The sequence below is a fragment of the Podarcis bocagei genome (assembly GCF_964188305.1).
Source record: "Podarcis bocagei genome assembly, chromosome: 2".
Classification (NCBI taxonomy): Eukaryota; Metazoa; Chordata; class Lepidosauria; order Squamata; family Lacertidae; genus Podarcis; species Podarcis bocagei.
The window spans coordinates 96986390-97010179 of NC_138126.1; the positions used below are offsets into that span (position 1 = coordinate 96986390).

Below are 23790 nucleotides of genomic sequence, written 5' to 3' on the forward strand. Positions count from 1 at the left end.
AATGGGACTCTCAAGAGTCTCCTCCAGCACCATAATTCAAAAGCATCAATTCTTCGGTGATCAGCCTTCTTTATGGTCCAGCTCTCACTTCCATACATCACTACTGCTACTAGGGAGAAGCAAAGTGACCTAGAGTAACTTGGGCTTGCCTTGAAATATGGATGAGGCCAACATGATGCTGGGGTGGCGGCGTTGGCATTGAGAAGTTAGTCTGCCAAACTTCTTTTTCATTGTGACTCTCCCCGCCACCCCTTTTCGTTTCAGATTGACTTGATCCACCTGGGAGCCAAGTACTCTCCCTGCATGAGGAAGGACCAACAGATTGAGAAGTTGATCCAGAAAGAGAGGGATCAAGAACGCGAGTCAGGTTGCTGCGTCCAGAATGACAACTCTGGTTGTGTTCAGACTCTGCAGGTGGACTGCTCGGTGAGTGAAGTTGCGTCAGGGTTTCTCTGGTAGCGGCAACTAACTCCTTTAAACGTTGGCATAATATTTCAATCTGTGGCTTGATGGCCCTGCATTAATGGTGCCTTTATCTGCCATGCCATGAGAGGTCTCAGTTCTCTGGATGATAAGGCAAAGAGGCACTACTTGAGTAGGAAAATGCCCCTTTGCCATCAGTATTGTTTGCTCACATTTTGGATAAATTGCAATTTATGTGACCAGCCAGAGCCCAGAGAAGTTAATGATTGTTTCAGATTTACAAAACCATTCATAGAATGATGCTGTGGGTTCAACCACAAAGCCTAGGGCTTGCCGATCAGAAGGTCGGCAGTTTGAATCCCCGCGACGGGGTGAGCGCCTGTTGCTCAGTCTCTGCTCCTGCCAACCTAGCAGTTCGAAAGCACGAACTGCAAGTAGATAAATAGGTACCGCTCTGGCGGGAAGGTAAATGGCATTTCCGTGTGCTGCTCTGGTTCTCCAGAAGCGGCTTAGTCATGCTGGCCACATGACCCGGAAGCTGTACACCGGCTCCTTCGGCCAGTAAAGCGAGATGAGCACCGCAACCCCAGAGTCGTCTGCGACTGGACCTAACAGTCAGGGGTCCCTTTACCTTTACCTTTATGTCTTAAAACTGGAATGCTTTGGCGGAGGCGGGCCTGAGGTAACACATTCTCAGTGATGTCCCCGGCCATTAAGAAAACATTTCCTGTGTCAAGTAGAACATTTGTATGAGCAGGCTTCTCTGGTGGGATTCTGCTCCTTTGTTTATGTGTTTATGTGATATATGAACACTAATTAGATCAAGGGAAGTAATAGTGCCACTGTATTCTGCTCTGGTCAGACCTCACCTGGAGTACTGTGTCGAGTTCTGGGCACCACAGTTCAAGAAGGACACTGACAAACTGGAACGTGTCCAGAGGAGGGCAACCAAAATGGTCAAAGGCCTGGAAACGATGCCTTATGAGGAACGGCTAAGGGAGCTGGGCATGTTTAGCCTGGAGAAGAGGAGGTTAAGGGGTGATATGATAGCCATGTTCAAATATATAAAAGGATGTCATATAGAGGAGGGAGAAAGGTTGTTTTCTGCTGCTCCAGAGAAGCAGACACGGAGCAATGCATCCAAACTAAAGAAAGAAGATTCCACCTAAACATTAGGAAGAACTTCCTGACAGTAAGAGCTGTTTGACAGTGGAATTTGCTGCCAAGGAGTGTGGTGGAGTCTCCTACTTTGGAGGTCTTTAAGCAGAGGCTTGACAACCATATGTCAGGAGTGCTCTGATGGTGTTTCCTGCTTGGCAGGGGGTTGGACTCGATGGCCCTTGTGGTCTATTCCAACTCTATGATTCTATGATTCTAATTATGTATGTATGAGTGAGAGAGAAATTTAGAAAGTCGTTTCTTTGTTTCTCACATAGGAAACACTGGCTACTTTTGTAAAGTGGCCGGATAATTCACCAGCTTTTGACCTCAAGAATTCCAGTCGGAAGAGGATTTCAGGAGCTGTGTGCGCTCAGGATCCCAGGTAAGAAGGGGCATGTGGCGGGGGGGTACATATGTTTAGAGCTATAGTGGAGCTGGGGCAGGTGATGCTGTGTATGGTAACCCCTCATTACTTGTTGGCTATCTGTCCCCCAACAGGACATGTGAGGAACCGGCTTCAAATCTGCCACACATCTGGCCCGATGACATCACCAAGTGGCCGGTAAATATTCCTTCCTTCCTTCCTTAAACTGTTCGGCACTAATTTATCTTGCAAAATATTTGTACAGTGCGAACAGAGGTGGGTGCCCTTTTGGAAACTTTTGCTGAGTGGGCGGGGGGGGGGCACACAGAAGTGATTTGTTTTTACCTGCCTTGTTATCTAATGCGAAGTCCAAGCTGCTTCATAGAGACTGCCTTACGAATAGGACAGTCCACTGAGGAAGGCATTGGACATTTACTGCATGCACACATCCCTGTCCATCAAACGCAAGCAAGGAAAGACTTGGGTACGCTAGCCTTTTGCATGGCATGCAAGGCTGAACTTTAACAGAGATGGTCTTATTGAAAGACAAAGGTTTGAGGTTTGAGATTCCCCCTTTAATTCCAGATGCATGCAAAGGTGGAGGAAGAGGGAGAAAGGCTGTAGCTGTGCAGTGTGTGTGTGTGTGTGTGTGTGTGTGTGTGTGTGTGTGTTAAGGAGTGTATTTACATGTGCACATACAGTGGTACCTCTGGTTACGAACTTAATTCGTTCCGGAGGTCCGTTCTTAACCTGAAACTGTTCTTAACCTGAGGTACCACTTTAGTTAATGGGGCCTCCTGCTGCCCCCGCGCCGTTGGCGCATGATTTCTGTTCTCATCCTGAGGTAAAGTTCTTAACCTGAGGTACTACTTCCGGGTTAGCGGAGTCTGTAACCCGAGGTTTTTGTAACCCAAGGTACCACTGTACATTCAAATGCACACACTCAAACCCCAATACCTTCTTCCATTTTCTTCTTGCCTTCCAGTGAAACGGATCCTAAATTTTTCTGTGTGTAGGATTATAGACCTCTAGTAAGCTTTTTTTTAAAAAAAATCACAGCCCAGGGCTTGGTGATACCATGATTCACATCCCTAGATACATGGACATGTTCCACCTAGTTGCTGTCAATTAAATTTTGGACAGAGGATAAGGCACAAACACTCACTGTAGTTAGGTAGTACCTGCTGGAAGGATAAACTGTGGTGTTGTCATGTTCTCACCCACACTTGACTAATGACTCATGATGGCTGAATCCTGGTTTGGTTGATGATGAAATGGTACTACTCAACTTTCTTTTATTCCTCTCTCTTGTAACCCACACCAAACTAAATACTGTTGGTAGACGGTATTGTTTGTTGCTATGTTATGCATTTTTTTGGTGTGTGTTTTCTATTGTAAACCGTCCTGTGATCCTCGGATGAAGGGAGGCATAGCAATTTTATAAATAAATAAGCACATTTCTCCTAGCAAATCTTTCTGCTTGGTGATTGCCTGTTGGAAAATAATGTGATCTGGCTGGAGGACTAATCATGAGAACATAGCTAGGGGTCTTGGAATCCCTGAACCTGAGTTTATACTAGATGTGCAAACAATTTTAAGAGGACTGTTGGTTTAGGACAGGGACAAATGTTGTTAGTCTCCAACTCCCATCAGCCCCAGACAACCTAGCCAGTTGTCAGGGGTGATGGGAATTGGAACCCTGCATCATTGGGTGCATTATGGGCTCCTAATCTCTGGTTTAGGATATCCTCTTGGTTGTGTTCCAGTCTGTCTGTCGCCTGGTAGGTCATTGTAGTAACTGACAGTAGTGGTTAAATGATAAAACTGGCAAGTATGCTGAAGGCAAATTACACATGGATTTACTTAAAGCCTTTTCTTCTAATTGTAAACCTTTTATTTACAGATATGTACTGATCAGGCCAAAAGTAACCACACTGGGTTGTTACATATAGACTGTGACATTAAAGGAAGGCCATGCTGTCTTGGAACCAAAGGCAGGTAAGTACTCATGTCTCATGCAGCCCTAAGTGATGGTGTTAGCAGCCACAGACCTGCCTGCTTCTCTTATTTGGGTAGGAACTTGCTTTTGATCCAGTCAGCTTCCTTAGCAATCCTAGGCCAGTTAAGGGAAATTATCCTTTCTTAACATGCTGAATTACAAAGGACACTCAGCAACACCAGAGCTGAGCTTTTAGAAAGCTTGTATCATCAGAATCCTGAGATCTAGCTCCTTAGGTTTAGGTAGGTAAAAGAAGAAGTAATTTCAACTTAGGAGTCACCAATGTTTTTTGGCCAGTGAGTAGATTTGGAATTTTGAGGAAGTGGCGTGGGCACCAGTCACAAAATGGCTGCCATGGGGTGTGGTAAATCGAAAACGGCTGCTGTGGGGTGTGTGGCATAATGGCCTGTGTAGGAGAGACTGAGCAGGGAAAGCAAACAGTCTACTTTGGATTGTTAAGGGGATATTGACTGAGACTTTCCACAGGAACTAAACCCCTATAACTACATTTCTCTCTCTTTGTACTAGTTGTCAGATCACTACCCGAGAGTACTGCGAATTCATGCATGGCTACTTTCATGAAGAAGCAACTCTCTGTTCACAGGCAAGTAATGCTAGGAAAGTCCAGTAAGAAGGTGAACGAACATCAATTCCACCACAGCAAAACTGGGTTCAGAGGGTTCCATTTGTCTACATGCTTTAATGCTCGCTCACTCTCTCTCTCCTCCCCCCAGGTACACTGCATGGATGAGGTGTGCGGCCTCTTGCCGTTTCGGAACCCAGAGAGTCCTGATCAGATTTATAGACTCTGGTTGTCCTTATTTCTTCATGCAGGGTAGGTGAGAAGATTGTGGGGAGTGCAGTGCCTTGGGTCTGTGCCTTTTGGGCTCTTGAGCTGGTTTTTTGTTTTGCTTGTCAAAGCCTTTTCATTCAAGCTTTTATATTCCACACCTTGTGCAGTTATTTTCTCCCCAGCACTCTGCTGCATTGGTCAGTCAGGCAGAGAGATGGTGGCTGGCACAAGGGAACTTTGTGGATGATTAAGACTTTGAACCCTGGTCTCCCCAGTCCTTGTTAGACACTCTGCCCAGTGTAGCACTCCAGCTGATCACTGGTTTCAGGTGCCTTTGGCCCCGCCTTGCCTGTCAAGCTGCAAGGAATAGATTGATCTGCCTGAATTTCTTTTGCATTAGGAATCTCAGGCTCTAGAGACATTCCACCTTCTAACTTTGTTTCTATGACACCCCATCCTTCCTGGATTCCTATTTTGTTATTATAACTGACACACCTGTTTCTGTCAGGCTGACCCAGACAGTTTAAATGAGACTCTTCTGGTTGTGGCCTGGATTTATGGTCTTGGGTTTATTGCTCTGGACTTTATCTTGCAAGGATGCCTAACCTATCCTTGGCCCTTTAAATTTGACCTTTGATTCTGTGACTGAGTCCTGGCAACGTGCCCTGGCAAACCGTCTCTTTTTGAATATTGACTTCACAACCACTTGCACAAATCTAGGGATGTTTCTCAAATTGCCAAAGGCCCATTTAGCATGACGGACATTACTTCTGAGTTTGCTCAGGATGGTGTGAACACAGATAAGAAGGGAGGAAGGAATGCTGTTGCGATGCCACGAGGAGCTCAAATGCAAAGCATCCGTCTGTCTTTGCCCTGTAGGGTTATCCACTGCCTGGTGTCGGTGATCTTTCAGATGACAGTCCTCAGGGATTTGGAGAAGCTGGCAGGCTGGCATAGAATCTCCATCATTTACATCCTCAGTGGCATCACGGGTAATCTGGCGAGTGCCATCTTCCTTCCATACAGAGCAGAGGTAAGTGTCACCTTCCCTTCATGCAGTGGGGAGGTTTTTTGGAGAGTGACTAAATAGTGAATTCCTTATCTGAGCAGCAGTTCTTATGGATGCACTCTCAAGAAGGAGATATCAACAGGCTCTGGCTGGCTAGTTCAGGGGCCAGCAAACTTTTTCAGCAGGGGGCCTGTCCACTGTCCCTCAGACCTTGTGGGGGGGCTGGACTAGATTTTGGGGGAAAAAATGAATGGATTCCTACGCCCCACAAATAACCCAGAGATGCATTTTAAATAAAAGCACACATTCTACTCATGTAAAAACACCAGGCAGGCCCCACAAATAACCCAGAGATGCGTTTTAAATAAAAGGACACATTCTACTCATGTAATTGGGCCGGATCTGGCCCCCGGGCCTTAGTTTGCCTACTTAGTTTGCTAGCTGGACCAATTGAACGAGAGCACTCCATACGGCAGCATTTTGTCTTCATGTGACTTCCTCTTGTGCGTGACAACCTAAGTAGAAAATGCCCCAGCTGTATTCAGAACTGGGCATGCCCATGGAATTAGAAGTGCCGGAAGACCTAAAGCCTGCAGCCCTGCAGATGTGGTAGGACTACAACTCCCATCATCCCTGACCATTTGCTATGCTGTCTAGGGATGATGGGGATTTGGAGGCCCTCAAGATCTGGCAGGCTGCAGGTTTTCCCCATCCCTATGTTTAAAGGGAAGGGCGTTCGATAAGTCTGAGCAGCTGGCAAGAATGCCTTTCCTCTATACAACAAGCTCTGAAATTGACAGTGCAGAAATGAGGTTGATAATGAGCAGTGTGCGTGATCCGTATGAGGCCATTGTGATTTTACATTCAGATTTCCAGGTGTTAAAAATATTTGGGAAAGAGAAGAGGGAAGCATTTGCTGAGTGGGGGGGGGAGATAATAAAGACTAGGGAAGGCACCCCGTGAACAATGTAAATAAGGTGGCTGCAGTTCTTGCCCCCTCCTGCACCATGTCTGCCTATTGGAAACTCTACTCGAGGTATACCTTTAGTTCCTGAAGTCACACAGAAGTCGCCACACATGCTCTCACATTTCTTGCCACCCCAGAAAAAGAGAAGTATGGAAGTGGTGTGCTAATGCCATGTTTGGTTTGAATCTCAGGTGTAATTGAAAGTAAACTGGACATAGGAAGCTGCCTTTTACTGAGTCAGACCATTTGTCCTTCTAGCTTGGTATTGTCTACAGTAACTGGCAGTGACTCTCTAGGATTTCAGGCATGTTCCTGGCTTTCTGTGTACAGGGGGGAAGGCCTGTGCATTGAGAAGCATTGAAATATATGCTCCCCGCTTGATGTCTGGAGATGGGCAGTCCCAAGAGGGCTTGTGTCATTTGATATTTCAGCATATTTGAGTAGGCCTCCCCATAGCCTCTCTTGGCCATTATGGAGTCAGTACCCTCTTCTGCACTCGATTTTGATAGGTGGCTAACAACTTGAGTTGCTTCTGGCAACCCTTTGAATGCCTGGAAAAGAAAACGCAAAGAAGTGGTGGGGTTGTGCATGCAAGCCTTGCCCCAGCGTTTGCATCGATTTCTGAAGGTCTAAAGAGGGCTTCTATCTAGGAAACCCCTGTTGGAAACCTCTATGTGGTTGGAAATCCTGCACACTTTTAAGTTGTGTTCATCTGAACGTGCTTAGATGCCCCCTTCAGGCCTTCATCCTTGATGCAGAAGATCAGGGTGGTGCATGGCAGAACCGGGATATTGGACAAAGCGCGCACACACCCTGCACACCCTCTGCCCCCATATGTATTGCTTGGGAATGAAGGTGGACTTTTGTCGTCTGCCATGGAAACATCTGGGCCCATTGTTACTGTGGAGCAAACTGGCTAATGGGGTTTTAAAAGGGAAATCTGTGAGCTGCATCTGGCACATTGGCCTCCTGTTGCGTTCCCTCGCCTTGGAGGGATTACTTTCCCTTAGATTTATCCTCCCACCTCCTCTGCTCCTCTTGGCCCACGTGAAGGTGATGTCTTCTTACTGCAGGTGAGTGATGTCATGGCGCTGAGTGAGCTGCCAGCTGGCCAGCTGCCAGCTGACTCCTGGCATCACCCAGGCACGTGAGAGCAAAAAGAAGCTCTGCTTTGGTTTCCTTGAAGATATGAGAAAGGAGATTTTGCAGAGAGTCATAAGCAGCTACAGCCAGCAAGGTGGAGCTATCCTTTTACTCAAGCTTTAAATTTCCCTTCCACGTGATTTGTGTGTATGTGTTCTTGCATGCTCTTCAACACAAAGGGCTCTCAGAGTGTCTCTCAATCCAATGTCAGGCAATAAAGCATCTCTCCAATGTCATGTTCCTCTGGAGCAAAGGTGGTCTGGCTCAGTGTGGTGTTCAAGCTGGAAGGGCCTTCCCCTTGCAGGCAGTGACCAGCTCCTGTGGACCAAGGCTGGGAATACTCAGGCCAGAGGGGATGCTCAAGACCCCTCTTTGTGTCCCTCATGAAACTTCCAGGCCACACCCTTCCACTTCCCTGCTGCAAACCCTCCATGAGTGCTTTTGACTTGAATGCGTGGTGATGCCACTTGCTTGACTGGATGGGATGATAGAGGGGTGTTTATGTGTGTAGGCCTGACCTTCTGTTTGTAGCTAGAATGTACTCTACTGTACATCACAGTTAGTTGTGCCTCTGACCACACCCACCCCAGCATGCGGCCCCCAGAAAGTTGTTCATTATGGAATGCAACCCTTGGGATGGGAAAGATTCACCACCACTGCTATCTATACTAAGACTAAACTCATTATTTGAGTGTCTGTTCAAATGGCATTATCCATGCACAAGAAGGGAGGTATCAGCAGACTTAGGAGACCCCTCTCCCAATGTTTACAGAAATCCAGAATAACTTAAGAGGTGGGGGGATAACATCAAAGGTGGAGGGCTGCTGGCCAGGATTATTAAGTTTGTTTTTTTTTTAAAAAATATTTTTATTGGGTTTTCACATTTTATATAAACACAAACAACACACCAAAACAAACATAAAAAACAACAAACATGAATAGTTCCCGAAAATCTTATTTTCTAACCCTAGTCCTTGACTTCCCCCCACCCCCTCCCCTGCATCCCTATTCCCAAACTTATGTCAGCAAGTTGGCATTTCTTCCATCTTAATATTAGTCCTTTTATAAAAAACAAAAATAAATTTTCCCTAAGTTGGACCCCAATTCTCTTCCCTCGATTTCTCCTTTTTTCTTACATAATTTTCTTAATACTAAACCCCCTGGTCTTGAGTGTTGTTTAAATTTAATACTTCCCTCCCTCCCCTCCCCGCTTTGCGTCCTTTCCCAAGACATGTCCAAATTAACAGTTTTTAGCCTGGATTCCGGATATCCGAGGCTCTCAATTCTCTTTTAGTCCCTCTCCGCCGGTTTTGTTGGTAGTCCTTTTTGTCTATCATCGAGTCTCGAAAGATTTCCTTAACAATCAATCCAGTCAGTCCATAGTCTCTTCCCATATTTAAAGGCAACTGCTGAGGAATTTCCACAAGGCCTAAGTCTTGCTGATAGTCAAAATCAAAGTCTATGTGAAGGCCCCAATTGTACTTCTTTATTTCGAGCTCCTGAATTCCATAAAGTCCCAGGGCCTCCACTTTCATCTTCTGTATCTTTCGTAGGCTTAGAGTGGATTTAATCCAATAGTCTCCTTGCTTGTGTTCTCCAGATGCCGGCTTCTGGTTAGTACTTTCCCAGATAACTTGTTCTCTTTCTTGTTTTGTCTTCTCCTCTTCTTTGTTTATTGTTTCAAATTCAGCTGTGGGTTCTTTCTCACTCAGGCCCTCATTACTTTCAGCAGAACTACTTGTTTCCAAATCCAAGGTCGTCAATTGTTTACTCATAGCTGTAGTCTGCTCCTGTAGGGTTCCCACCAGTGAGAACATTCTTTCGATTTCTCTCAGTATCTTTCCACCCACAGCCATTGTAATTCCACAGAATTCCCCCTAGAGGGAATCTGGTTACTGAGTAACCTTTTCTCCAACAATCCTCTGTCCTATTATTGTTTCTTTGTTTCTCAAGATTTTAGTTCAATTGTAACTCCTTTTAATCCGGAGAGGTCTTAAACAGCAATTTTTTTTCACTATTAATAGTCCATTTGACAGCTTTTGACAGCTGTCAAATTCTGCTCCTCTATACAGGCTCCAAATCAGGTCGCTCCCGGGCCCGGGAGGGAGGGTTGTTTACCACAAAACAAAGACTCTTCCAACACTCCACTCTCCTGCTCAAATTTACCTTTCTAAATCTTGGAAGTTACTGTCTTTTTAAAACTCACCCTTTACAGGGTAGGCACTCCAGCTTAGTTCTTATTTCGTTGCTCTGGATCGTCTGCAAGGGGGGGTGTGGGGACTTCCTTTTAGCACACCCCCCGGTCGTCTCAAATTCAAAAGGTAAAAGTTTTAAAGTTCAGTTCCAAATTACTCACGGGTTCTTTTTTCAGTCCGAATTTCAAGGAAGGAAGTCAGCGCTCTCCGGTTATGGCTCGCGGCTTCGCTCAGCGGCGGTAGCGGTCGACTCTCAGTGCCACGCCGTCCCCTGTATCCCCTCCGTAGCCTTTAAAAAGGCTCATTGCGAATCAGGGGGGGCGCTTAAGGCACCCGCCGAGTCTTCAGTCCGCAGGCTTCCGCGCCTGCGGTTTTTAAGGGTCCCCGTGTCGCCGGCACGGCAAAGACCCATCCACCGCTGAGCCGATTCCCTCCGGAGCTCGGAGGGAATCCGCCATTTCCCGATCGCGCCAACCCGGAAGTCCAGGATTATTAAGTTTGTGTCCCCAAGAAATTCTGTTGCTTAAAGGCAAAACTAAAGCTCTGTCTGATGTGCACAATTTAGAGGCATATTATTTCCTTGAGAGCAAGTGTAGCAATCTTTACACCACCCCTTTTTGCCGAGGGATATATGTGTGTGTTTATACTACTATGAGAGCTCTTTCACAAGACACTTGCTTGGATGTTGTGGGGTGGGGGGAGTCATCTGTGCCATAACACTGATGGTGACTCTTCAAAAATTAGTGTGAATTAGCCTTTAGCTGTCTAGTGTCTTATCAACCCTTTTGAGAACTAGTTGCACTTTAATCCTCCAGAAGATGGTGAAAGAAGCTTACAACTGTGGGGTTGTTTGTTTGTTGTTGTTGTTTAAAAAAGATAATCCCAATGAGCCTTGACTTGAAGATAAATGTGCTTTGGATCAGAACTTTAGACTTTCTGTTTGGAAGAAAGAGGGATGGCAGAAACATCTGCGCCTGCAAAGTGGCAAAGAATATTGTCTTGTACGTAATTTCATTAGAAAGACTTAAATAGATATTCTACCTATGTATGCAATTCAGCTCTCCTGGCAAAAAAAAGAAGGCCATTATATGAGAAACTAAGAAGCTTACAGCAAGGTAGATGCTGACAGTGAGGTGTCAGTGCCTCTTTTTGGCTGGCTGTTGTGGACAGCCTCCCTGGTTTTATTCTCTTCAGTCAGATGTGGGAGCGAAGTGATGCTTTAGCAATCGCAGCTGTCTGGTTTCCATGTGCTGGACCAGCACATGCTGGCTGCCCTATTTGTTCACACGTGAGGGTGCCCACCCCCCTTTTATAGTTGATGGAACAGGCAGGTGGCTAATCTGACGTCCTGACAGGCTCTAAAGGAGATCACCCATCTAATCCCTTGTATCTCATCAGCAGCTTCTCCACCTACAGCCTTGTGGGGCAGCGGCTGCAGCCGGCTGCTGAGTCACTTCAAGCTCCTGAGCCTTCCCCGTCTGAAATGATTCTCAAGCATTGCAGATTCATTCCATCCTTAGGCACACCAGCCTGGGGGGGCCCACCTTGATAGGGCATTTGCCTGGAAACTGGGATGAGCTAATGCAGCCTGTGTGACTTGGTGGTTGCACCAAGGATGGCAGCCCTTGGTGGTTTTAGGGGCTGCCCTATGTTGTTAAGTTCATATTTTTTTAAAAAGGAATGATCTGCCAACTGGAAAGCACCATATAATTGAAGAGGTATTGTTACTTGTCTGAGTGGTGTTCATTTTTTGGTTTTTTTAATAATACTTTATTATGCAAACTGTTTGCAGTCTTTGTATGTGGTTCCATTTTATAGGTAAATGCAGTGTTTTCACCTTCAGTTTCTTAAACTTATCTCTTCATCTGGTTGTCAAAATGAATTGTATTCTAACATGAATAGGTTATTCTTAATCACTTTGCACAACTCTAGTTCCCTGGTATGAAACTTTTTTGACTGCTGAACACACGAACACACACACACACACACACACACACACACACACACACCTCTCTTCACCAGTACTCTGTGCGCACAGAAGGGGCAATCTCTTGGTGCTTAGGAAAACTGGATGCTGCCAATGGTCTCAATGATTGAAATTTACTCAGTTCACTCTGCTTCTAGGCAAGGAGCTGTACTGGACATTGTCATTCTACTCCAGCTTCTGTGTCCTCACCAGATGTTGCCCATTAGTTTTGAGGCTATCTTCATGAGGAGTATATATCCTGCTTTTTGACTAGAACCCTCAAGCCAGCTAAGAACTTCTATAAAATACAACAGATACAACGAAAACCACATGCTCACAAAACAACCATCCCAGCTGAAACAGGGACGTTATACCACATAGTGTTGCTGTTTTATTGCTACTGCTACTACTACAAAATCCTGTTATTCACAGGTTTCTGAATTCTGGGCTTGGTGCCAAATGAAGCAGTGCTACTGCTCTTGAGCAAAATTGCAGAAAACATTGCCCTGGCCTTAACCTATGTCCCTCAGGATGTATGGGGCATACTAACCATAGGACTTGCTTCTGTGTTTGGTTGGATGACTGATTGGTCTGTATCCCCGAGTGCAGGCAGAGGAGAGCATAGAATATTCCATTCCTGCAGGACCCCCATCTCCTTTATTCCAGCACTTGGGGAAGGCACAAGGAAATTAAGGCCATTCTGAAGGGCTCCAACCAGCCAAGATGGGCTGCACACCTTTTGCTGAGTTCTAGCATCCCAGCACAATAGCCTGACTTTCATGGGGCTGGTTGGCCCATCCTTTGCCAACTGAGTGGCCTCTGGTTGTTTTGGATGACAACTTCATTGTGCTGGCTGGAGCTGATGGGAGCAGCAGGCCAAAATATCTGGCAAGGACTCAATTATCTAGTGAATTTATGGTCCCTTGATTTAGACAAACACACTGTAACCTTGAATACCTTGAATAACCTTTAATTTCCCTTCTTGTTTTAATATGACTCGGGCCTTTCTCTTTTGCTGTATGAGTTCTAGGGCCTAAACCAAGGTAAAAACATAGTAAAGAACCCCAAGTATGCTTTATTTTGACTTGGCAGTTCTGTGCTCTGCTCAAGACCTATGAGCTGAATTCTGAATATTGGTGTTTCTAAGTGTTGCTCTGATGGAAGGAAAGTTTCAGTGTGACTCTGTCCAGTTCTGTTTGAGGACAGGGAAGGTGGCTTGCACAGTGGGGATTAGCTGCTGAATGATGGCAGAAGTCAAAGCCCATGTGAAAGAAAGTAGGTGATGCAGATTTGAGATCTGAACTTCCTTTGTTTTAGGCTACAGGAAATATTTAGCTCTCATGGTTGAGCAAGATATTTTTGTAAACATTCGTGCAAAGGGCCTGGCGTTCAGGTAGGGACTGTCAGCCGTACCTGCTTAGCTACGTACCTGTATCTCATGAATTCCAAATGCTGTTTTTAATTATTATTTTTTAAACCCTACAAAAACTCAAATATCAGATTGAGAATAAAGCATGCAATATTTTGCAAAATGATCAACATGCCCTTTGATGCCAAATGTCGAACTTGCATGTTTGGTCCCCCTCCCTCCCAAAAAAGGGGTTTCCTTAGCACAGATTGAGAAATATTTTAGGACAAAACTGAAGGGCCCTGCCATGCAAAACAGAACCCCACTACTACTACTACTACTACTACTATTAAATTTATATACTGTACCACCCTTCATCTGAAGATCTTTAGTGATTATAGTGCAACCTTTGCAAAACCAGGATGAAGACTTCCATCCTAAACTCATGTAATAGGGAGAGAATCTAACTAAATTAATAGAATACACGTTTAAGCTTGTGCTATCTGGAATTGACACAGCACAAAGCTGTTACCTTTCAGGGCAAGGGAACCTGTGGGCCTCCGTATGTTGTTGGACTGCAACTTTTGGCATCCCTGACCACTGGAATTGATGGCAGCTAGGAATCCCACAATCCCTGGAGAGCCAGAGATTTTTCCCATCCCTGCTTTGGGGGTCAAAGGGTTGGGTCATAAGTACGGCTTATTACAACCCCCAACCTCCTGACATGTTGCCCTGATGAGTTGCTTTCATCCCATTTTGTCCTCTTAGCTCTAGCTCAATGTTCTCTACCCTGATTGGCAACATTAAGTTCTTAAGCTCTCCTCCCACTGAATGTGGGGCTTTGTGTGTGTACAAATATGTGCCCCACCTGAGACATTTGCTGGTACCGGCCAAAACTTGTTCTTGGCACTGTGATCTGAGGGATGTGAAACCACAACCCCAGAGGAAATGAAACTGAACCTAGGTTCAAGATCTGAACCTCAAAGTTCTTGCAGTGGAACCGATAGTCATTCCCCTTCATCAACAAACCAATCGTTAAAGCTTTGAGAATAACGGTAAGTTTACCGTGCAGCACAATAAATCACTGTACTAACAGCTTCTGGGACTCTGCTGCCCATTTGCTTTTCCAGGAGTCTCTGTTGTGGAGAGAGGAGAAAGCCTGGCTGGCCTAAGAGCGGACTGCATCTTGCGTGATTTATTTTTAAGTTTCTTTTTCCTCCTTCCCTCTTCTAGGTGGGCCCTGCAGGATCCCAGTTCGGCTTGTTAGCCTGCCTTTTTGTGGAGCTTTTCCAGAGCTGGCAGGTCCTCGAGAAGCCCATGAAGGCTTTCCTGAACCTTTCTGGGATCGTCCTCTTCCTCTTCCTCTGCGGCCTCCTGCCATGGATTGACAACATTGCACACATCTTTGGCTTCCTCAGCGGCCTGCTGCTCTCTTTCGCCTTCCTGCCCTACATCACCTTTGGCACAATGGACAAGTACCGCAAGAGAGTCATGATCATCGTCTCGATGCTGGTCTTCGTCGGGCTCTTCGCATCTCTGGTGATCTGGCTCTATGTGTACCCTATTAACTGGCACTGGATTGAGCACCTCACTTGCCTGCCTTTCACTGACAGGTTCTGCGAGAAGTATGATCTGAACCAGGTCTTGCATTGATGGAGCTGGGAGGCTGTGGAATGGGGCTTGCAGGAGAGGATTTTAAACTTGGGATACCTGTCGGATGTTGAGCAGCAGTGGAATAGACAGAGGCAACACTGGCAGTCAAAAAAGGCAAAACATCTGCACTTCTCCAGCTTTCCCTGTACCACTCGTGAAACATTCATGCTCCAAGTGCTGAAGCAGAAAACCTGTTACCTTTTGCAAAACTCCTAGGTGCAAGGGATAAAGTCATAAGCCAACCTGTCTCTTGTATGTTCCTCTCTGACAGTTCTGGGCACCAAGCAGCCATCATTGAGAGGTATAGCTTTCAAGCAACATCACCCTGTTTGGTGTCCGAATTGGGTCAGAGTCTCTTACGAGAGGCTTCTTCACTACAGTGCCTGCAGCGGGTGGCAATCTTTGCTGAAGTTTCGGTGTTGCGATAACCACCAACCATTTGGAATGTAATAGAGAATCTACAAGCTCTGCCTCTTAGGCTGAGTTCCTTTCTATGAGCTGCCAAAGCAGCCAATGCCATCCTTCATCCATAGGACTGATTAGGTCCTTTGTGGGATGGAGGCCTGAGAGGCAGTCACTTCAAAAGAGCACTTCAGTGATGAGGCAACATCCTGTTGAACTGCTCGTATTTACCGTCTGCCTGTGTCTATGGTTTCCTACTTGAAGTTCCTCCTTTTATGCAACTCCTGGTTTTTGGGGCCCTTTTCCTAATTGCCTTATGGCACAAGATGGTGCTTGGACTTTGTGGCAATCTTCCCTGCCTTAGTGCCTTTTTGTGGTACTGTGAATTGTACTGTGAAAACAAACAACCTGGTCTTTTTTGCCCAAGGGATATTTTATATGCATTTCTCTTCTCCCCTGCCCCTTTACATTTGCGATCTCTGCTACCAAACACTTTCTGGCAAGTAGCGTTGATGCTTTTAAAGAAACCTTGTGCATCTGGAAGAAGTGCTAGTACCTCGTCCAGTATTTATACGGAGTGAATTTAAATTTCTGTAGCAGACTTGAAGGATAACTTCACTCTGATAAAGAGGCCAGGCTCACGCTGTAGCGACAGATGAGATTGTTGTGTGGAGCAGGATATTTTTGGTCTAAATAAATTAAATTTAAATTTATCAAAAGCAAATGTGTGTGTGTGTTTTAAAAATGTGATTTATTTAGTGCCTTATGTATTTAGTGCCTTTTAGCCAGGGATGGAAATAGTTTGTCTTGTAAGTGGCCCCACGTAATAGACGTTGGTAAATCTGCAAAATGTTGTTGCTCCAGTGACTGACTTTATTTTTAGAACGCGTTTACGAAGAAAAAATGTATTAAAGAAACTCCAAACCCTCCCTTTTATTTAATGTGTAATTCCTTGCAGTTCTCTAGATTTAGCAAGTTTTCATGAGATTGCCATCAGAGCACAGGAGGTCCATGGGGTAAGGCCCCATTGCAAGTATATCTAGGTCTACCTACAGCTGTCATTCAGCTAATGTCTGGAAGAGCCCTAGCCTTCTTATGTTGCTCACATTGTCTAACCAGCCACTTCCCAAGTTGCATTACCCTGTGCCCTTGCCAGCCGCATTCTGTATACCACTCAGATGTCCCTCAGGACCTTCAGCTGATCGCAATATAAGTATTTTTAACTTACTGCAACCTTTCTCTCCACTTCCCATCCAGTCTTAAACCTGCCCCATTGCCTGCACAAAATTACATTCCACCATCTTATCACTGCCTGATTTGATTACATAATTGGGAGTGGTGAAGGAAGGGTGTATAAAAAGCAAGACCCCCTTAGAAAAAAACTGTTATTTATTTGCTGACTCAACAAAGTGAAAAATGGCATGCAAAGGGTTGTGGGAGGGGGAGAAAACAAATGCTTTTTCTTGCTTAGTGGAAGGAGCTACAAGTGTTGATCAGCGTCCAGGGCTAACCCGCATGCCTTGGGCACCAAGATAACATACATTTCAATCCAGCCATTTTACAGTTAGTATAACCTCAAACAGATTACACTTATTTCATTGTGAAACCCTTCCCCAACCCCAAAGCTTTTAAGAAAACAGGCACCTGCTCTGGCCATGAGAAAGGCATATAAGAAACCCATCTTCAATAGATCACTTTGGGATCCAAAACTTGCTCCTCCTCAGTTTTTGCTTTCCCTGCGACTGTAATGTGTAGGTAATCTAGCACAAGAGAATGCCCATGTTTGCACTGGACCATAACTAAACTTAAAAAGCATTTCTACTTTAGTTGTAGCCATGGAGCTACAACGCACGCAACTATGAAAGCTGTGTCATGGTGGTTTTTGCCAACTTCCAAACATTATTTCCCTAGGCCTGCCTTGTTTCATGGTGGGGGCACATTCCTTCCTTACATTCAGTGCAGACTAGATTAATTACTGAAGATGCATGTTGGACTCTGTCCTTAAACTCAATATGCCCCAATGTGCAGACCCTCCAGTTCATGCTGAAGGAGCCAATTTACCTTTCAAGGGACTGGACACGTGGCCAACGCCTACCCACTCACCAAACATCAAAAGGCTGAGGAGGCTCAGGAAGCATATTGGGTCTAGCAGCTGGACCCCCCACCCACCCACCCACCCACTATGTGCTATTTATCTCTGTGGGTGTGATGAGCATTGTACACATGAACATCCCCTCCTCTCCCACCATCATGAATGATCATCAGCTCTTATATATGAGCACCTGCTAATATTGACACACAGTCCTCCCAGGGGCAGAGGGACATACTCATTCTTGGGGCATGCACCGAGTGCTTTTGCTTCAGCAGTAAGTCACTGCATTTCAAAGCATGTACATTAACTGCAATGAGTTAAGTACACGCTGAACAGCCTCAAATTTAACAAATCCATTGCTCCTGCTAGTTGTAGACCTTTGTTGCACCTGGGCAGGAGGAGGAGGAGGGATTAGGTTCTGCACCTCTGTGCTGTGGGTACCTCTTGTCAAAGCCAGAAAGGGAAAGAGAACACCCTAAAGCAAATGTGGCTTGCCCCTTGTCAACAGGGACTTGGATTTATCTGTCAGGCAAATACTTATCTGGGCAGGAACTCGGCTAAGAAAGAAACCTGCTCTGGTTTTAGCACATAGACCACATTTATATACATATTTTTACAGAATATACAAGCACAGATTCCATGCATTTCACAACAACAGAGCAGCCAGTGCAAGAAGACATGGAGTTTCTCCACTTCAAGCAAAGAGACAACAATTTCATCAGCGACGGCTGCTCCTTTCCAAAGGCAAACAGTAATTCCACAAAATGGCAGATGTAACTGAATGATTCTACTTCTCAGGTAATGTTTTTCCTAATTGCTCTATTAATCGCAGGAGGTGGTATAGGGCCAAAAAAAGCAAGCAGCCTGCTACAACAGAAACCACATTTTTGAGAATAGAAAGCTTGATTTCTGAAAGCATTTGTATACGCCAATATTGTGACTTGCTTCATAGTTATAGATGCAGCATTTGTCTTCTTACAACCGTTTTGTTGGGTGATGGTAACCAATGTCATAAGGCAGAAAGGCAGCTGGGGCCCTGGTTGACAGTCAATGGTTACTCTGAAAATTGCCGAATTGTAGCCTGCAGACCTATAGTGTACTGGCAACAGCAGTCACTTAGTTGATGGGAATAATGCTTAGCGGCTACAACTTCACCACCATGTCATGCTGTTGTCATCTTCATAGCTAAATTGAGGAAAGAGCAGTTACTGCCTTTCATTGCCCCATGTATGCAATGGTCACTGCTGCAGGGCGTAAATTCAGCTAAGACACAAATGAGAAGACAACTGGGCTACATTTTAGCTACCAGTTTTAAAGGCAGTTGTGAGGGTACAATGCTACGACACCTATCACTGGCTACTAAAATGCTACTACGCATTAAGATCTGTGTTGCCTTTGCAGCAATGGCTATGATAGGAGTTGCTTGGGTTAATTCATTGTGAACATATCAATCTGCGTATTGCAGTGGTTTTCAAACTTCTTAAAAAGGGACCCATCAGTAACTTTAATATGTGTGTGTAGGCTCACTTGCCTAATTCACCACTGATGTGGAAGTTCCTTATCCCAGAGAAGAAAAGTTGGCAACTTTGTGACCCACCCATTGGACTCCCCTGACCCATTGGTGGGAATCACTGGGAAACTGGGCTTCTCTGCCTCCAAGAACACCAGCCAGATGTGGATGGAAATGGGAGGCACCTCCTCAGCAACCACTGTTTCTGCGCATGAAGGCATGGCCACGAACGGCATAGTCCATCTCGATGAAGGTCAGAGAGCCCACCGTGATCTCACAGGGGCCCAACGCCTTGAAGCCACACTTGGAGTAGAAGGGGACAAGGAAATCCTCACACATCAGTGTGGCTCGACGCACGTACGGCAGGCAGCACAGGTACTGCAGGTAGCGCCACATCAAGATGGAGCCCTTCCCTTGCTGGCGGAAGGTGCGGTGGACTGCCAGAACATGGATATGGACTGTGGATCCATGAGGCTTGTGCAGGGTCAGAGCATCCTGCCGAGGGAGGAGAAAGAGAGAAGGTGGTTGTTAAGAGATGTGGCCCACCCACTGTTAACACCCTAGCACAGACTGACTCTACTACTTATAGTAGACAAGGGACAACTTTCTTCTATAGGATGATGATGATGATGAATCAAATGGTTTCTTGGCTGGCTTGCATTGGGAAAGTCACTGGTTCCAAATCACATTGTACTTGACCTGGTTTAGGCTAATGTGATGAGATTCATTGTACTTGACCTGATTTAGGCTAATGTGATGAGATTCATGCGGGGGGAGAAAGAGCTGAAATGCTCTAATATTTAGGGCCTGAGTGAGGAACCGATGGCATTTTTCACTGTAAGCCTCATCATTTCTAACCCTTGGCCATGCTGGCTGGGGCTGCTGGGAGTTGGAGTCCAACAACTACAGGAGGGCCACAGGTTCACAGGCAGGCAGCCTCTCCAGCATTCAGAATATTAAAAAGTGAAATGTTCGTTTCACACTGAATCCAGCATCTGCCTTAGAGCTGCTCCAGGGCAAGACTCCTGATCAGTAGTCTTCTCAAATAGAATAATGTGGTTTCTTATTAATGCATTTATGTTTTTGTACAGGTACCATACTGGCTCATGCCTGCAAAAATCCCAAATCCTCTTGAGTCCCATCAGGGGAAAAGGCAGGGTATAAATATAACAACTTCAGCAGCTGAGTGAAGGGATGTTAAAGTGTGGTGCAAGCATGATACTAGCCCATTCACCAAAGCATGTGAAGAGTAGAAGAAGAGTACCCAAGTCATATGTACTACAGCAGGCTTCCTCAACCTCGGCCCTCCAGATGTTTTTGGCCTACAACTCCCATGATCCCTAGCTAGCAGGACCAGTGGTCAGGGGTGATGGGAATTGTGGTCTCAAAACATCTGGAGGGGTGAGGTTGAGGAAGCCTGTACTACAGTGGTACCTCGGTTTTCAAACAGCTTAGTTCACAAACAACTTGGCATTTGAACGCCACAAACCCGGAAGTAGGTGTTCCAGTTTGCAAACTTTTTTCAGAATCCGAACTGTTCTGTTTGGAGTGTTACACTTCTTTTTTCAGTGCCACACTTCCGTTTTGAGTGCCCCAGCTCCTGCTTGCATGGGAGTAGGAGCTGGATGGGGCTGCTCACCTGGAGAGGTGTAGGCTCTGTCACACTTTTCCATTGAGGGGTGCGTGGCTGCATTCACAATACAGAAATTTAAAGGAGCATCGGTGGCAATGCAGAGACAGCCCGACAGCTGCCTCAGCAGCAGTTTAGGGGTTCTCTGATGCAGCTGCCAGGCTGCCTCCACCTTCGTCACCCCAGCAACTATTCTGTTTGGCTGCCTTCAGGTGGTGCAGGGGCTCAGATGCTGATGTGGAGGCTCCTTTAAACTTCTGCCTTGAGTGGAGAAGTTTAAAGGAGCCCCCAGCCATGAACCCCTCAATGGAAAGTGTGACGAAGCCTGCACCTCCCCAGCTGAGCAGCCCATCCATCTTCTACTCGCGTGCAAGCAGGAGCGGGGATGGGGATCTCTCAGCTGGGAAGCAGAGACTTCATGTTCCACAGCTGAGCATTTAAAATTAAAACTGAAACTATCCAGAAACACAACAAATTGAAAAAAGCAAACCAACTGCAAATGAATCAAATTCACAAGAAAACATAAAACAGTAGTGACCCTAACCCTAATTCTAATCCTTCCCCTAACCCAGAAATGGTATTGTTAGATAATAAAATTCATGTTAATTCGCTGTTTTAGGGGTTGTGTCTGGACAGATTAATCCATTTTGCACTACTTTCTATGGGAAAGCGTGCCTTGGTTTTGGAACACTTTGGTTTTAGAACAGACTTCTGGGACGGATTAAGTTTGAGAACCAAGGTACCACTGTACTCTCCATCAGTATAAGCAGGTGATGTGCATTTGAGTCTATGTTCTCTCTCCGTCAGTTACATAATGGGAAAGTGATGCATTTAAAAGGATTTCCATTTCCTACCTGGCTGAGTCGTTCCTGATCCCAGAGAGAGCCAATAATGAAAGCAACAAGTCGGCCTTCTTCAAACCAGCCGAGCGACAGCTCCGGACACAAGTTCAGAAAGTGGCGAATCTCATCCAGGTGGAGGGGGCAGTCTCCCGACACTGAAATGAATGCTGTAGAGGACAACAGAGAGAGGAGTTAATGTCATGCTGCTGTCTAGATCCAGGCTGCAGTTTCCTTGTCGCTGCAGATACATTAGACCTGCCCTGAGAACAAAGGTTCAAAAATGGAGCTAGGTGGGAGGTTGGATCTGAATTCCTGAATCTAGTGGACTGCAGTTTTCAGGGTAATTTGATTCCTATTTGACTTCTGTTTGCTTCTGTTCAATAAGTGAAAGCTGAGGTTCCTGGGGGTGGGCAAGACAGAATAGTTAACCCTTCCCACTGGTGGTGAAATGTCTTGGTGGCATCTTTTATTAGAATTCATCAGGTAGAGGAGAAAGGTAGCCCATTCTAAGCTAGGCCAGGCATATTTTGTAAACTTCGGTAGCCTACCTTCAGCTTCCCATTGCAGGATGAGCTGAGTCATACCTCAGTGGGATAAATCTATTGTCTTATTAGGATACCGTTGATGCTAACAAGTATTTCTCTTTCAGCAGCTGCCAGTCTGACCTAGCACTTAGTGCACCATCATATTCAAATACATTTATTTCCTTTGTTTTTGTTTGTTTGTTTGTAAACTCAGTTCCAGAATATTCAAATTCAGCTGCAAAACTCAAATGTCCATAACAGGATTTGTTTAGCCACCCAAGTACGAATAAAGATACCTGAATTTAACCATCAGTGCTCAGATCTTACCACTGAAATTCAGATGTGGAAAACATTAATTTCCATCTGTCAGGTTTTTGAGCAGGTGGCCTGTAAGGAGCACATTCACTCAGCCTCCACTTCCCTAGTGCTTCTGACTGATCTTTAGTGTGCTACTGATGCTCCAGTTTATCAATGATCTCAATGCTTTCATTACTCTTTCACCTGAGAGGTTAGGAATGTGATTCTTCCCACACTGTACACATCCATTTTTTACTTTCTTCCTGCATTCAATCTTACACTGAACACGTTGACCACTTGGGGGCTGTAAGCCCTGTCTGGATGTTTCCCATAATGCTGCATGCCTGAGAGGCACAAGAAGGCCGACATTCCAGCCCCTCTCTTGCTGTATCTTGGTGTTAAATTGCTCACGTAACCTATTTGCTTGGATGTTTTCCCTTCCACCTCCTGCCTTTTCGTTCCTCTCCTACTCTGCCCTCAATAAAGGACCCCAGTAACTTAGTGCTTCTAAAGGACAGAAGTGCCTTTTATTTATTTGGGGGATGAGGTGGAGGGAGGTTCAGAAAACGTAGGAGACAAAGGAATTGGCGCCTTACCTTCTCTCTCTATTTCGAACACGCTGATGGCATCCTCGGGGGTGAGGCACCGGAACTCGCTGGCGGGCAGAGTGTGCCTGCGTTGGCGCCCAGGGGAGATCCGCGGAGGCTTGAGGTGGATGGGCTTGAGAAACGGCAGGGCGCTGATCACAGACATCTTCCCTAGTTTATTCCTGTGCCTTCCGTAAATGCTGTGCCCGCTTTTGGAGTAGCCGCGCTGCTATTTCAGTCCACCACCTCCAGAGCAGTCAGCCAGCAGCTGAAAATACCTGCAAAATGCATATCAAGTTAAGTCGCCTGCGTCTCTTTATATAGGCACACACATCCGCTGAGACTTCAGACACCTTAGTCCTCATCATCACCACCAGTGCTGTGGAAACGGAAGGTCCGTCAGGTCACAGAGGTGGGTCCTTGCTAATGTCCGGCTCACAAAAGCAGAAATCCAGGAAATGCTCAGATGCTGTGCATTAGAGCAGTAATAACGGGGGCGGAATCAGAAGTGGCTTTTATAGCTTGGAGGCTGGCTGGCAAGGTTAAGTGGCAAGATAGGCAGGGTTAATACACTGACGTGGGCTGTGAAGGAATAGTTATTCTGAGGTCACCAAGAAGCTGGATTGGATGACTCAAAAGCGCTCTTAGGACCTAATCCTGACAGATACAGATCACTTCCTGCTAGGTGCTGGGTGCCTCAGATTGCAGGGGAATAAGACAGAGCTCAGAGTCAGGAAAAGCATGCTGGGACTCCGCACAGAATCAGACTCTTAATGCTGTCAAACCAATCTTCTGCCTTCTGGAAAGCTTTCCTGTGATTGTTAATTAACCAGCCAAATCAAAAGATGTGAGACCACAGTTATTTTCCCTTTAAAAGAAGAAAGC

General features: G+C 45.7%; 2 protein-coding genes and 1 long non-coding RNA gene across 14 annotated transcripts in view; 1 reads left to right on the forward strand and 2 right to left on the reverse strand.

Moving 5' to 3' along the window:
- The window catches only part of RHBDF2 (rhomboid 5 homolog 2), a 66424-nt gene extending 50072 nt beyond the window's left edge, over positions 1-16352 (forward strand). For all 4 annotated transcript variants that reach the window (XM_081185357.1, XM_081185358.1, XM_081185359.1 and 1 more), the window contains exons 11-18: positions 265-426; positions 1860-1966; positions 2083-2146; positions 3852-3946; positions 4476-4551; positions 4682-4782; positions 5620-5773; positions 14602-16352. In XM_081185357.1, the coding sequence (XP_081041483.1) occupies positions 265-426; positions 1860-1966; positions 2083-2146; positions 3852-3946; positions 4476-4551; positions 4682-4782; positions 5620-5773; positions 14602-15021 (1179 nt within the window). In that variant the 3' untranslated portion in view covers positions 15022-16352. The remainder of the gene's footprint in view (positions 1-264; positions 427-1859; positions 1967-2082; positions 2147-3851; positions 3947-4475; positions 4552-4681; positions 4783-5619; positions 5774-14601) is intronic.
- Positions 10915-14594, reverse strand: LOC308582420. Its single transcript, XR_014005679.1, has 2 exons — positions 12050-14594; positions 10915-12013 (listed from the first exon to the last, which is right to left on the reverse strand). It is a non-coding gene; the product is annotated as an uncharacterized lncRNA (long non-coding RNA).
- Positions 16353-18094: 1742 nt separating the features above from the next.
- The window catches only part of AANAT (aralkylamine N-acetyltransferase), a 28015-nt gene continuing 22319 nt past the window's right edge, over positions 18095-23790 (reverse strand). For all 9 annotated transcript variants that reach the window (XM_081185467.1, XM_081185460.1, XM_081185465.1 and 6 more), the window contains 3 exons: positions 22915-23183; positions 21510-21664; positions 18095-19520 (listed from right to left, as the gene is read on the reverse strand). In XM_081185467.1, coding sequence (XP_081041593.1) covers positions 19215-19520; positions 21510-21664; positions 22915-23071 — 618 coding nt within the window. In that variant the 5' untranslated portion in view covers positions 23072-23183 and the 3' untranslated portion in view covers positions 18095-19214. The remainder of the gene's footprint in view (positions 19521-21509; positions 21665-22914; positions 23184-23790) is intronic.